At 32.2% G+C, this 15815-nt stretch overlaps 1 protein-coding gene across 2 annotated transcripts in view; it reads right to left on the bottom strand.

Moving 5' to 3' along the window:
* Positions 1 to 5638: 5638 nt before the first annotated feature.
* Positions 5639 to 15815, bottom strand: part of LOC118188321 (neuropeptide F receptor-like) — a 417607-nt gene continuing 407430 nt past the window's right edge. For both annotated transcript variants that reach the window (XM_085808476.1, XM_085808477.1), the window contains one exon: positions 5639 to 13056. In XM_085808476.1, the coding sequence (XP_085664602.1) occupies positions 11798 to 13054 (1257 nt within the window). In that variant the 5' untranslated portion in view covers positions 13055 to 13056 and the 3' untranslated portion in view covers positions 5639 to 11797. The remainder of the gene's footprint in view (positions 13057 to 15815) is intronic.

Genomic DNA, 15815 nt, shown 5'->3' with positions numbered 1-15815 from the left:
TTAATTAAGAGATTAATATTTTATTAGAAAAATGTGTTAATTATGAAATTAAAAAAACTTTATTGACGTTAATAAATTTAATTAATGTAATTGTCTCAGAAGAAAAGAAGACCATGTTACTGGAATTTATTTTTTAATCCCGAGTATAGATTTTAGTGTTTGAAATCTGTTTCTACTCTTATCTAGAGCAATTCTGGTTGCATATTTATGTTCCTATTCATTATTGTCTGCCTACAACTGACAACATACTTTTCGTCAAAAATATTTTTCCGTTTATTTTACGGGTATTACATAATCTTATGCTGCTTAAAAAAGGAATGCAATTAATTTCCCAGTAAATCAAAAAGTAAAGGTAAGATAGAGTGGTTAAGAATGAGCTTGGGATTTAATTTGAAAAATGAGTTTGTGTGAATGAAGGATTACATAGGTAATTTAAGTCGTGTGAAGATGCATACGCATAACAATGCATTCAACCACTTGGCACGATTGACATACAGTTCAAATGTATTTCTGTCAACCAGCTTTGATTTCAAAGAAGAGAAAAGCGTAGATATAAAATTGTGCATATTTTCAGCAAAATACAAAATGATTAAAGCATCCTGTAAGAAATATGTTTTATCCAGCGTATTTTTTTTCCTTTGAGAACATACAGACTCCCCGTGCACCACATATGTACAACACGGGGCTTACAGAAGTAAGTTCATTAGAACATTAAAGGTTACATGTATAAATAAACATTAAAAATTACATGCATAAATAAAGCGAACAAAAGCAGAGAACAGCAGTCTCAAGGGCGAAAAAAATCTGTGAACGGTAAGAAGTTTCTAGAAGAAGTTGAATATCGAGCAGGCTTTCGATGTTTATGCTTTTAATTAAAGAGGCACTATTACTAGAATTTCGCAAATGGTTGTTGAAGAGGATGCCGAAATGTCTTTTAAAGATGTATTTTCTTGGAAATGCTGAGAAATACGAACTTTGATTGCATTTTGAATCAAGATAACGCCCTGCGCTCCTTGATTCGCTTGGTTAACAGATCAGCGAAGAAAGATAAAACGATTGCACAGTTTTTGTAGTCTCTGTATAATATCTACTCCGTATCCGCTGGCTGTCGGCTGGTTTGCGTTGAGTGATATCTGCATTCTGTACTGATGTAGGAAAACTACGCCTTATAACTTATATACTTTATTCTTTTGCAAAAGTTAGTGAACTATGTACTGTGCTAATGAATATGCTATTGAACTTGGCATGTTTTCAAAGAAGGGTTTTGAATACTCCTTTTTTAAATTATTATTGCAATAGGTAGAAAGGCTGTTCTTCTATTCGTGCCAAAGGAAAATACTTTGGATATTTGAGACTGAAAACTTACTGCTTTATACTTCTTGTCTATGTATAAATTGACTCGTTACACTTCACGTGACTTTTATGTAATGCAAAAATTCAGTGTCTTAAATTCAAATGGCGAGCAGCAGGCGCCGAAAACAAAAGTAATTGATTGTTGCCTTAGGCTGTGGACGAAAAGCTATACTATCTTTAAATTTAAAAATCTACATTAAGACTAATCTTATGTACTTGTTTCAGTTGAAAATGTTAAAACGTCTGTAATTATTGCTATTGTGATAGATATTATATGTGATAAATATTTATACTTTTTCAAGACGTTTAAATTTTGTTTTCTCTTTCTCACGGTCTTCGCTAGTGAATTAGCAGGACTGATATTTTTGACCAGGCACTACAAATTCTAGTTAATGAACAAATATGTATGGTATCCTGTAAATACTGCTTAAGTTCTCCCTAGTGATGTTCCTCGCTTGGCAATGTTCTGAGAAATATGTCTTTAAAACTATAAGTTTCATGAAAAAACAGTGCATGATAATTGTGCTGCTTTAGTAAAGACCCTCTCGGTAGTAAGAAATCGAGCCAAGTTGGAGGCGGAACTCTTTAGCATATACCAGCGAAGAATTGAGGAGCTTTCCAATTTCATATCGAGAAAAATACAAGTATTTAAACTGCTATATGGAAGCCGGCCGGATCCTGAAATAATCCAGGTGATTTTGCCACATTAAATTTTCAGCACTTGCCATGCGAAGAACAAGAAAAGCTGCGACAAGTGGTAAGTGGGTTTTCGACTTTGTTCCGTGACAATCGCGCTTTTACACAAGTGACGCAGCACTGAATAGATACTGGAGACTCACAAACGGTTAGACATAAGGCCGTATCGTTACGATAAATCTAAAAAAAAGTTATTGAGTGGCATATCGAAGCTATGCTAAGTAAAAAGATCATCACTCCCATTGTCCGGTTATTCTACGTAAAAAAAATAATGAATACCTGGTTACACACCCGAAAAAGGTGACGTTTTGCAATAGACTATCGCAAACTAAACAACGTCGCAAAATATCCAGTGTACCCATTACTCATTATTCAGGAAATCTTGAGAAATATAACTTCCACTAGATATATGACTACACTAGATTTAACATCTGGTTATTTTTAAGTAGGCGTAAAGCCTGATGTACCAAACACTGCGTTCATAACTAAGTTCTGGCACTTACGCATTTTTGCGTATGCCGTTTGACCTGTCGGGCGCACCAGCAACATTTCAGCGTTTTATGGACATTGTTTTAAGACCCATCCTAGGGAAGAGCACTTTATATATTAGGATGATATCATTGTCAGCAGTGATAATTTGAACAACATAATTAAAGACTTAAGAGAGGTGTTTTCGTTGTTAAATGAGGCCGTTCTGAAAGTTAATGATGATAAGCGTAAAATTGCAGCAAAAGAATTACATTATTTGGGGTATAAAATTCCCCAGAACGAAATTGAAACAAATAAATCAAAAATAATTGCCATTCAGAATTACCAGCCGCCAAATACTGCGAAAAAAATATCTTCTTATCTAGAAGTGTTCTTATCTGAAGTTAGGAATGTGTTCCTACTACAGATCTTTTATAAAGGATTTCGCAATTATTGCCGAATTACTATTGAAATTAAAGAAGGCAAGATTCTCTTGGACAGCCGAAGCTAATATTTCTTTTGAAAAATTAAAACAAGCGTTAACACAAGTCCCTGTTTTGAGATTCCCCGAAAATGAGGAAAATGTAGAGACTGCGGCAGACGCGTTGGCTTACGCAGTAGGGACAGTGCTTTCCCAAAATGGGCAGGCCGTGGCATTCTTTAGTCGTACATTAAATGATACTCAAAAGAATTATTCGGCCACTGATAGAGAAACACTTGCGGTACTGTTAGCGGTTCACAGTTAAAGTGGCAATGCTCACATAAAAAATAATAGACTCTATAAAAACCGTATTAGCCGAACATGGCAACGATTCTGAATTATAAAATATATATGATTATTTAAGAGATCCCAAAAACTTTAGTCACCAAGATTTTGTGGCAGTAAGAAAGAGGGTGGCTCATTACGAACTGATAGATGGTTTGTTATTTTATACGAAGACTACGAATAATAACCACGAGTTTCGACGTGTTATCCCAGCTAGTCTTGTATTAAATATATATTTAAGGAGTTACATGATTTGCCTATGTCAGACCATTTGGGCATTCGAGAAACTGTCCAACGAGTACGCGAAGCAGTTTATTTTCCTGAATTGCAAAAGTTAATAAAGGCGTGTGTCCAGTCCTACCCAATATGCTAATTAGTTAATTGTGTTAATTTCCGCCCGCCCGGGTTTTAAATAGCATTAAATCATAATTTCAAAATAAATAATAATCGTCCATTGAAGCAGACCACTGTCTTCGCAACGTTTCAGGAATGGGCGGCAACACGCATGGCTGAATATCAGAAAAGGTAAGTAAAACTTTTTGTTACTTTAGTGAGTTAATTTTTTGTTCCTAACTGCAAGTGGCAGACTTAGCGAGAAGCTTTACCTCAAGTGAGGTCACGTTTTGAGCCAAATAGGCGAGAAATGATTTTTACTAGAACATTTCAATAAAACTCTTCTTTCTTCTTCTTTCGTTTTTTTGCATTTTAGTCTGAAGGACTTCTATAAAAATGAAATGTACTATTTAAATGTAAAAAAGAGCACTTGCCTTGAAGAGAAGACAATTAACAAAACATTTCGTTACTACTGTATGTTTTGGAAATTTTTAAAAGTAAGGAGATGTTAATGTGTTCTTATGTAAATGTGAACTGTTCTCTTAAAATTTAGAAGTACTTTGATATGTTAAAAGTAAAAGTATTATATAAATGCTAAAGTTTATGAATTAACATATAATAGTAAACTTATGAATAGTAATAGTAAACTTATGAATTAACATATAATAGTATGACTGAAAATAGCCCTATGCATTGTAAATGTGTGCTAAATATTGAATGAATGAATGTAGGTTAGCTCACCTCTTTAGAGTAGTATTTCAGGGTTTCGAGCTGATTGTAAAGCGTGTTCTCAGGTCTTGTTATGTCGAATTTTAACACGTTAGTGTTTTGATTGTAGGCGGTAGTGTATAACACCTGTACATATATACGCCCGTGTTTGATATTTCTTTGTTTACAACATATGTCAGAGAGTACGGGGAGATAATTAAATAAAAGTATGAATGAAACAGATAATTGAGAATAGCGCCCTTTTAAAAGAAACGTGTTCATGCTATTTGCCATCTAAAATGCTGTACCAAAATACTAAATTAGTTTGTCTTTCAGGTCTCTGGAAGGAGCCAGATAAATCAGAAGAAAAATTGTATTTTAGATTGAAGTATAGATGAAGAATCTTTGTATCCACAGCATGCCTTCAGGTAAACATTACGTAGATAGTTTCTAGGTTAGAAATAATAGTCCTAGGTTAGAATGCTTGTAAGAACAGGTCTCGCGTTAGGGTTAGAATTTAGAAGTGAAATAAATTAAGGTCATTTAGACCTTATTTCCGAACTATTCAATTCTAGCAGGATGTATGTAAGGATTTTAAGTTTTACTAACGTTTATTTTATTTTAAAATTTTGCTAGCTTCTCTTATTTTCCATTCTGGCCAGAATAAACGCGAACAGATTTGGTTATGCAAATTGCTCTTGCAAATTGTTAAGTATTTAAGACATGGCCTTTCAGCCAAGGGAGGGTTAGAGAGATAGATTTCTCGCTGCCTTACTCCCCCCCCCCTCCGCGCGCTTTTCGCTCTGTTCCTGTCTGCCTTTAAAACCAGAACTTAGTTCTCTTTGATACTTGAAGACGTATTGTAGTTTCTCGCATTTTGCTCACTACATAACGTAGAGTTTAAAAGGCCAGTCTTCCCGTTACTAGTCTTTGTAAAATATCTGAATTTAGTTCTTATTTAATTAACCTAGTTTCTTCTTATTGTTTAAGTTTCAGACCATAAGTGCTTGTCTTTGTATCCCGAAGACCGGGATCGGCTGTACGCTGTGAGAAATAAAGGGTAATTTAACCCTTTCCATTTTTGTCATATCTTCGACCCCCCTCCCAGTCAACGAACATAGTTTTAAGTAAACTCTCTGTTTCTACTCAGGTCTCCCGTGATGTTTCCAAAGAGTATTAGAAGAAAGAGAAGTCCTGACAACTTCGGATACCTAATGAGTTTTTCTCTTAATAATTCAGCTGAGGTGGTTATTTATAAGATGCAAGGAAGTAGGCAAATAACTTATCAATAAAAGTACAGAACAGCAAAAGGCGCTATTTTATATTAGCATTTATTTGACCAGAAAATAATACAGTTTAATTTCAAATTTTACATACAGATTTATGACAGAAAAATGTACACACAATATTCCCATCTAGACATTCAGATATTTCTACTTATTAGTATACACTTAGGATTACAACACTTGCACCGTCACAGTATCATATATTTTTCTCTTTGCTTAAAATATCATGCAAACATTGAGCGCAACACAAAACGACCACTGTTTTTCACTTCAATGGCAAACCATTATTAAAAGTTCATATAATGCAAGAAGCGAATGCAGATGCATAAAATTCATACAACATTAAATTTATATATACATATATTAATGTTTGAAATTAATCAAACAACAACTGAACAAATCATGACAAAACATGAAAGATTATGAGTTATTGAAACTTCTTGTTAACTACCTACGTCTTTCTGAAAGCTTTACATTAAAAATAATTTTCACGTTAAAAATTCCTTATCTTCCAAATTATGCATTTTCAAATATTAATAGTGGATGAAATGTTGTGTTATTTATTGTAATTTACGTACCTGATTATATTGTTAGAGGGACTTGCTTTGAAGCACTTGCCTTGAAGCACTTATTAAAATTGTAGCACGGTCATATAAAATTCTTTCATTGTTTGTTAACTTAGGTGTTATTGTAGATATGTAGATATCGCCTTGTACTCAGAACACGTTTTATTACAATGTATTTATTAAAAATTTATTGTTAAATTAATAACATGACATAAGATCATGAAAATATGTATAGCTACGCCAGTATCCTTCAGGCATTACTTCGATATCATATCACTACACTTCTCACGCTACTTTAAAATCTAAAAATATCTCAGTTACTTATCTATGTATTTATAAAAGCTTATTGGTAAGTTAACAATATGACATAAAATCATGAAAATAAGTATAAGTACGCCAGTATCCTTCAGGCATTACTTCGACATCATATCATTACATTTATAATGTTACTTTAAAATCTTAAAATATTTCTTATTTATCCGTATAACTTACTCCGTTTTCCCCATCACTATTCAAGGAGAATCTCCTTTACGTTATTTAGAGCTTGTACTTTTATTCTGCTGTTGCATTTCTTTTGCTGCAAAAGTATTAAATTTCTAAAACGCATTCACTCAACAAGTTTTAATAAAACGAGACCTTCTGACAAAACACTAATTTCTTTATTTCTCCACTCCTGTAACTCCCATATAAGTTTAGAAATCTGAATTTTAAAGACTGAAATCTACATCTAAGTATTGGACATCAAAGATGCGATTTGTTTCTTTTGACTGAAATATTAGAAATCAGATCGTTTTAGAAATGGTCTTGGATTTTGAAACTTCTTTTTGTTTAGATAATGAATCTGCAATGAGTCATATTTGTGTTTCTAATTAAATTAAAGCGTTTCAACAAGCCATACATGACCGACTGCTTTTAGAGCCGGTTTAGAATTATTCCATGAATGCACTACAAACTGAAATATATAAACAAGTGCAGTGAATATATTTGATAAAATTTTGCTTTATAGCTCTACGTATTTCGCCCACGTGGCATGGTTTGGCGCATAAAAATTTAGTAAGTTTCAGAAGAACGCTTTTAAGGATGGTTTTAAAATTGGTATATCAGCTTAACTCATATCTAAAAGAAGTTTATAAATCTGTTTCATTTTCTACATGAATGCATAAGAAGGATGCATCTGTTTTGTTTTCATTATTTGTATATAATACCAAGTATACGCAAATTTCCGACTCCCTTTAATAAAATAAAAATAACCTACCATATGAATATTTTGTCGTTCGAATTTAATGGGAGCACACTAATGTTGCGTTCCGCATGCATTTCATCTTTATTTTGTAAAATTTTATTGTTATATAGCACTATATTACCTAATTGCGACTAGATTTAGCGGCATACCTGGCATGCGCTTACATTGTTGTGGTATATTTTTTTCAGCTTATAATGATCTGATCAGGATTGGCATAACTGCTGCAGAAGGTATTTTTAAGTAAATAATACACTTGTTTTAATCAATTTCTTATATTTAAAATTTTATTTTATTGCACAATTTTTTAAAATAAAATTTATTCTCTAAACACAGGAAAAATTAACTTTTAATGCGTGTTAACATGGTTTGTTAGTTGGAAGGCAAATTTTTGCTGCCTTGAAACCGCTTAAAAATAGAAAGCCTTTGATCCACTGTAATATAGAACAAGTTCCTCTAGAGTTTTAAGGTAAGCACTTTTGCAGACGGTGTAGATAGTTACCTCAAAAGAAATATGCCTCAGTTCTTAATAATTGAGGTAATACGATGTTAACCTGTTGCATACCTAGATATCGTTAACTAATATTGCAACCGTAAAATAAGAATTTCACATTAATTCTGATGCATATATTAAACGTTTCAGATCTGCGCAAGCTTTTCGCAAAATAAAGTGTTTCTCAAAAACTGAACTGTTCATATTTAATTTAGCCTTTTCTACATCAAATTTTATTTGAAAGAATTTAAGACTTTTGAAGCATAAACACAGTAATTGCAAACTTTTGGGAGCTCATGGAGACATATTTCTTACCTTGATTTATTGTTATTAATACAGACTAAGTTTTAATTAAAATTTCTTAATATTCTTAAAAATTTTGTCGTTTTTAGAATTAATCACTTGTGTTTTCCTTTACCTTTTATATGTTAATTTCGGTTTAATTTATTTTTATGCTTTTGTATTATATAGCTATACACTAAAATTTTAAATTACTAACTATTAAAGATTAAAAAAAGAACGAATATATTTGATTTGACCTAATATAAAACTATACTTTTCATTTAAATGCTTTCTTTCTCTGAAAACTATGCCCTTCTCATATGCAAGCCTAACAGTCAAATGCATATAAATAGCGTTTTAAATTTTTCTATTATTTATTTCATTCAAGGCAGACGTGATCATTTAATTTCATCTCAAGATATAGTTCATAGGCCATTTAATTATTTTTTATGTAAAACATGCCATACTCTTACATGTGAGTCATTCTTACAACGAAACTCTTACTTATTTGTGAGGTACTTTTATAATATGCAGGATGAGCCAGTCTTACATTATGGTTCATGACAAAACGAATAAGTTTCAAGGAACCAGTATGCTTTATACTACTTCATTAGTAACACATGCAATATTATATTACACTTAGAAAGCACGCATATCACCTTACAATAAATATTATAACATTATTATATAACACACTGCATATACAAGAGCAGCTCGAAATTACATTTGAAATTTTCATACTTATTCGTATTTCACAAATACAGTTTACACACATATTATTTATACATCTAAGTTTATATAAAACAAGCTTGGTTTCTAACAGATTACTCAGTTTTTAAAGATGACTGAAAAAATTCTGACATCACTAACAGCATATAGAATTTTAAGATTTTATGCTAATAACTTTAACTACTTTGTACAACGCTCAGTTTTGACATTTATTCCTCTTAATAAGATGTGATTATTTACATTAATCTTCAACTTTATTATAAAATTCATTCATATTCATATTTTTTATCGAAATATTACTCTCCTGTTATATAACTGGAAGTGATGCCATGTAATTCTCATTATGAATGACTACTTTATAAATACATTACATGATCAAGGGAAAAGATCTATCAAAAATCGTACATAGAGATAACACAAGAGATAAAAAGTATCAAAACATTTATATAAGTTGATAAATATAGTTTTTTAATGTTCGGGGTGCGCTAAACACATTGGACTTATTAAGAACTAAATGACATATTTGAAAGCCAAAAAAGTTAATTAAATTGAAAAATCTGTAATACAAATATTTCAAGAATAATTTTAATTCTTGAAATATTTACAAATGATAAAAAGTAGTTATGAAATGTAAAACATAATCAAATATCACATACGGTATTTAAAATGTATTACAAATGTCACTCATTATCTGAAAAAACGCAAAAGTTTGAACCACAGAGAGCTGTCTAGAGCTCTTTAAACTTGGAAAAGAAAGATAAAAATTAAATTAATTAAGAAACTGTGCAAGGATACTTGCAGAAAACTAAACGCAATAGTGTTTACTGAAAATTAGAAAATAAATGTCGTTTTCCCCCAGCATTTTTCTGATAATATCAGTATAAAATATAAATGAAACAGGAAGGCAAACTTGAAGTTGTATTATGAAAACTCACGTAGTTAAAGCACAGCAATAACATCAAGAATAATTGTAATGTTGGTTACGAGATTACGATAGGTAAAACGTGTTCTGCAATTGCACGTGTTGCAGATAATATCTGTGCATACTCTCGTGAAAAGTATTTAATGCTGTGTTGTTTAGAATCTAATGCGTTTGTAAAAATAACTTTTAGGTGTATACACGTTTTAGATATTTTTAGCATACGGTTCTGATTAGATTTAATTTGTGTCTGATTAGAATAATAAGAGGCTACCTAAATAAACATAGTACTTCAGTACGACATAGAAAGAAACTTTATGAAAAAATCAACGATACATTGGTATCTATTTATTTTTAGGCATACAAATATACTTTTAGGCAGCGTCCTTACGCTGCCTAAAATGCCTATGTAAGCCTGAACTGAAAGTGCTAAATTAGATGTCACATATAATTAGCGGTAGCTATGCAGTTTGCAGATATTGCAGTTACTTGTGTGGTTTGTTTAGTATTTAAACAGTGTGTTTATGATAATTAAACTCTTTTTTTCTCATTCTGGCCTTTTATTTAAATCAAATCTCCGAGCTAAAAATATCCGAGATTTACTGAGAAAAATACTTGTTTTAAACGAAATACCAGATAATACCCGACTACAAGAGTTTAGAACAAAAATATAGCATAAAAAGTGTCTTATTTTGTAGTAATTATCGCATGCAGAAAATATATATGTGCATTCTGCTGTATTCTCGAAGAGGTTTTTGCACAAAAAATTTTTATAAAATAAATTTGCTGTGCAATTTGACTAACTGTGAAATCACGAATATCTAATTCATAAAATAATACCGAGAAGTCATTTAAAATGTCCTCATTGTCTTTCTGCATGACATATTTATCGGTCGATCAGTCCAATTGCAGATGCGTCGTCATCAATTTCTGATGAAACTGTTAAGAAAAACCTCTGCAAAAAGTCATAAAATAAGTTTCTTTTAAGCTTTTTAAACATGTAATTAAGATCAATTATTCCTCTAGTTTTTCTATTTTTCATGCACTTAAGTCACCAAATCATTCAGCTTGGGTATGTTCAAACCAAGCAACATGTTCTTCGAAACTATCATCGGACGCCTCAGCTATTTTACAGAATTGTAACGTTTTTCAAGATTTGTCCTTTCATAAATAGTTGCCCGATTAACCAAAATTAACTGTACATCACATTTATAATAATGTTTATATATGAATAGAAGATTCAAATACTAACAGTGTTTTTTGAACACTACACCTTGTTTTTTGAAACACGCTGTTATTTTTCTTTCTCTTAAATGTAATACAGAAGAATGAGCATAAAGATATTTTACTTAGCGAATGCTCATTTTACTGCATTAAAACATTTTACAGCATAATAGAGATTGAAAGAGTTAAAAGAGGAAATCTGTTACGAAAATCTCACCTAACGACCTAATGTTCCGAACTAAAATGTGAGAAGACGGATAAAACAGTACATATACTACCGATATGTTTTGTCAGCTATAAATTTAGGAAAATAGGATATAAAGTTCAGAATCACGCATAATATGCGCTCTAATATAATAATTTCAGGGTATTAATGCATTTTCTTAACACATACTTACGGAAATCACTTTTTTTAAAAATGGTCATTCCATTCTTCAGTTTTCCAGGCAATAAAGAAATATATATTTAATTGGGTTTTTTTAAACATTATTTAAGTCATTTTACTTCTTAAAAATTTTTTAAACAATTGTTTTTATGCTAGAAAATTAGCTTTAAAATTTAGTGCAATAAATGAAGAAAACCAATAGAACATGTATATCACATGGAAATTTTAGCTAGGTTCAGCCACTGGTAATTTGTATCTCGAGGAAACTGAAAGTTTAAAACTAAAGAATTCTTCTTGCAAATTTTAACTAAACGAAATCGGATTCCGGGGAGTCATGGTACTTCTTTAGTCATTTTATTGCACGCACCCCCACACCATCGATTACTGTAGTATCCGCAGGAGGCTGATTATTAGGAATAGTAGTTTGGTTTGTTTGGTTTTTAGTGCATAACACAAAAGATTCAGTACCCTCGTTTCCCGCAGTAATTTTGACTCTTGGGGGAGATGGTTTGACACAACTAGCAAAGATCTCCTTAAATTCCTTTCTGAAATTTTCGTTCAGCCATCCATAGAGCAGAGGATTTGAGCATGCAGAGCTCATACCAGCCATATGACAGCAAGCAAACACAATGCGAAAGGTGGATGTATCAGAGAAGGGATAAAAGAAATCAGCCACGACATTCAGGATATTCAGGGGCATCCAGCTCAGTCCGAAGATAAGAGCTATTGAAATTAAAAGGATGTTAGTCTTCTTAACGCGCTTTTTATCCCGAGCTTGTTTGTCTTGAAGTTTTGTACCCTTCGCAACCATTCTGTATTTGAGCTTCTTGCATATTCGAGCATATGCTAGACTAACAATGAATATTGGAAGCAAGTACTGGAAAAACATGGAAAAGGCAGAATAAAAGCCTCTGCCATGCTGAATCGGCCATCGCTCAATACAGTAATTCACAGACTCCAGAAAAGGAAGTTTTACTGGAAAATGTACGACTGTTCTAAACAGGAATAATGGCGTAGATAATAGCAGTGCTATAATCCATATACAAGATAGGGTTAAGAAAGCACGCAGTGGACGGCAAGTATCTTGGGTAGGGTAAACGATTACTTTGTATCGATCCAGAGCAATTGCTGTTATGCTTATGGTGCTAACAAATATACTAGTAGCCTGCAACCCAGCCACTAATTTGCAGGTCAAAACGCCAAGGGGCCAAAATTTCATCATTATCTCAACAAGAGAAAATGGCATTGTAAAAAGACATAAAATCAAGTCCGATATAGCGAGATTGATGATGAAAACATTCCGAGCTGTACGCATAGCAGGTTTTCTTGCTACAGCCATGCAAACTAATCCATTTCCACTAGCTCCAGTAATTATAAGGATTACATATGCTATAAGAAGAGCTATCAGGGCATTGTCATCAATAGCCCTGTTGTTCATGTACGGTTGAAGACGCTTGATCAGATTACTTTGTGTAATATTTTCTGTATCATTTCCAACGTTAGATAAGAATAAACGACTTCCAGTTGAATTCTCGGAAATGAAATCAAAAGTAGAGAATATATCTGCATCAGGAATTTCATCACCAAACCGGGGAACAGACTCCATTCCTGAAAAAAAGAGAGGTAAAACTTAGATGAAGATGTTCACATAAATATCCGAAAAAATACTTCGATAACAGAATTTTAATCATTAATACATTGATTTTTCATAAAGCGTGTAAGATATTTTTTGGCATTCACATACTTGTAACCTCACAGATATTAATGTTATTAAATATGTGATACCATATATAACTTAATAATAATAAGATACCTTAGATTTAATGACACTATTGATGGGATTCAGATTACGTTTTAAACATTAATTTCTATCATTTTTCTCTTTTATATGATTATTTTATTTTTAATGTCATTGTTCCTGTAGTTTGAAATTGTCTCCAAAGTCGTGAAACGATGCTATGAGCAATTCTGAACTCTGCAGCCACACTTGTCACACTGCGGCCTTCCTCCAACTTCCCAATGATTCGACCTCGGGTAAAAGCATCCAGATGTCGTCTAACAGATTGATTATTCGCCATTTCTCGCTGAGGCAGCAACTCGGTGTGATTTTAACTGCTATACGGCGTGCAATCTCTTTGCCAGAAATACTGATCTTACACCGACAACATGCTTTATACTACTCAGACACTCCCCCATTACGTCTACCTGCATATCTGCGCATGTGCTACCGTACATCACCTTACTTAATCTCCTGATTGGTCTTTCTGTCCGCTCTGCCTCTTCGTTCAGCTGATATGCTAATTTTTCGACTTCGTCCTTAATTTTTGCACACCAGTGTAATTACAGTTATAATTAACGTTAATAAGTTAACTAAAATTGCAGTATGTAATTATGATGAAATAATTAAGTAAGTAATTGCCCATTGAAGCTACAATTACAAAGCCTTAAATAATCATAATCATAATTAAAAATTTCAATAAAATACAGTGTATTTGAAAGAGTTAGCTATTTTGTGCAACAAGTTGCTAAATAATGCAAAACGATGATCGCTTTTAAAAGAAATATTCATATTTAACATCTGGAATCATCCTTCTTAACTTTTGCATGTATTGCAATTTGTAGTATTGACATAAAATATAAACTGATCCTTTATTAAACATTACACACATTTTCAGTAAATAAATAAAAGAAATACAGTTAAAGCAGAAATGATTCACTGTAACTAATTTAGTTCAGCACATACATAAATACGCGTAATTTTGTTAAACAAATATATGTGTTTACGGTGTTTCCCCCGAAAGGTATGTGGATTTGATTAAAGCAAATCGCATAAAGAATCTAAACCTATGTAATGGGGATTCTGCGAAGATTTTCTTAAAAGAAACGGGCCTTATTTTATATTAAACAACAGATAAGTCATGAAAATTTAATTTATCTTTTCCATTTCAACAAAGGTTTCGGAAACAAGGTTCTACGTACAACTCTATTTCTATTAGAACTACAGTTGTAATTTCAGTACATAATTATAATAAAATAATTCATAAAGTAATTGCCCATGACAGTTAAAACTACAAAGCGTTAGTAATCATGATCATTATAAAAAATTACAACAATACCCAATATTTCTAAAATGGTTAGCTATTTTATTTAACAAGTTTCTAAGTAATACAAAGGGATCCTAATCTTAGACAAAATAACCGATCATAATGTTAACTAACTTATACGGTCTCAATCTTATCAAATAAAGTCTTGAGTGGCCTTAGTAGAACATACTCTGATTTACATCCATACGTAGTGCATAATATTGCTACTCGTATTAAAAATTTCAACAATAGTATTGATTACGAACTAGTAAGACAAATTAAGACACAATAACACGCCGAATAAATACTAATTCAGAAGTCAAACAACAAAAATCAGCGTTAATTTAAAAAATTTTCACAGGACTAGTTTCGATGGTTTTACCGAACCATCATCTTCAGCTGCAAAACCGCAAATGAACAAGATAGGAAATAATGTTTAGATAAGATAAGAAAGCCTGGACAAGAATAAGCAAGTGCGCCATCTGTTGGCGAAACCAGAACTAAAACATAATTTCTCTAAAAGCCGAAGGCAAATTTGGATTGGAATTAGGATCGTTAACTAGAACAGAAAGATTTTTATGAATGTGAAATGCCTCTAGAAAATCCAGTTCTCCAATGGAAGATGTTTTTTGAATAATTTTGGCAGCAGAAAAATCGAAAGTGTGATTTTCGGACCAACAATGCTGAGCAACAGAAGACTTCTGTGTTTCCTTTTTTCTAACATATGCCTCATGTTCTTTGACGCGAAATTTTAAGGCTCTCTTAGTTTGGCCAATGTAAATTAAACCACACTGGCAAGGAATCCTATAAATACCCCAGGAATTCGTATTCGGAATGGGGTCCTTGAGTATAGAAGTTGGAATTTTATTGATGGGAGAGTAAACAACCCGAAAGTTAAATTTCTGCAAAATATGTGCAACTTTATAGCTAATTGATGGAAAGAAGGGAATGACAACAGAATTTTTATAATCTCCTAAAATAAGAGTGTGGCTTTTAGTGTGTTGAGATGAGAATTTTTTAACTGCTTGATTAATAATGTTGGGTGAAAAGCCCCTGTCAATAGCTATTGCTTTTACTTTTTTTTTTCACCCAACATTATTAATTTCGCGTCAAAGAACATGAGGCATATGTTAGAAAAAAGGAAACACAGAAGTCTTCTGTTGCTCAGCATTGTTGGTCCGAAAATCACACTTTCGATTTTTCTGCTGCCAAAATTATTCAAAAAACATCTTCCATTGGAGAACTGGATTTTCTAGAGGCATTTCACATTCATAAAAATCTTTC

This window comes from Stegodyphus dumicola, chromosome X1 (assembly GCF_044657685.1).
Source record: "Stegodyphus dumicola isolate Sdum_Otavi_A_Nest chromosome X1, ASM4465768v1".
In the NCBI taxonomy this organism is placed as follows: domain Eukaryota; kingdom Metazoa; phylum Arthropoda; class Arachnida; order Araneae; family Eresidae; genus Stegodyphus; species Stegodyphus dumicola.
Note: the sequence above shows the minus strand (reverse complement) of the source record. Positions and strands in the feature narration are given on the sequence as shown.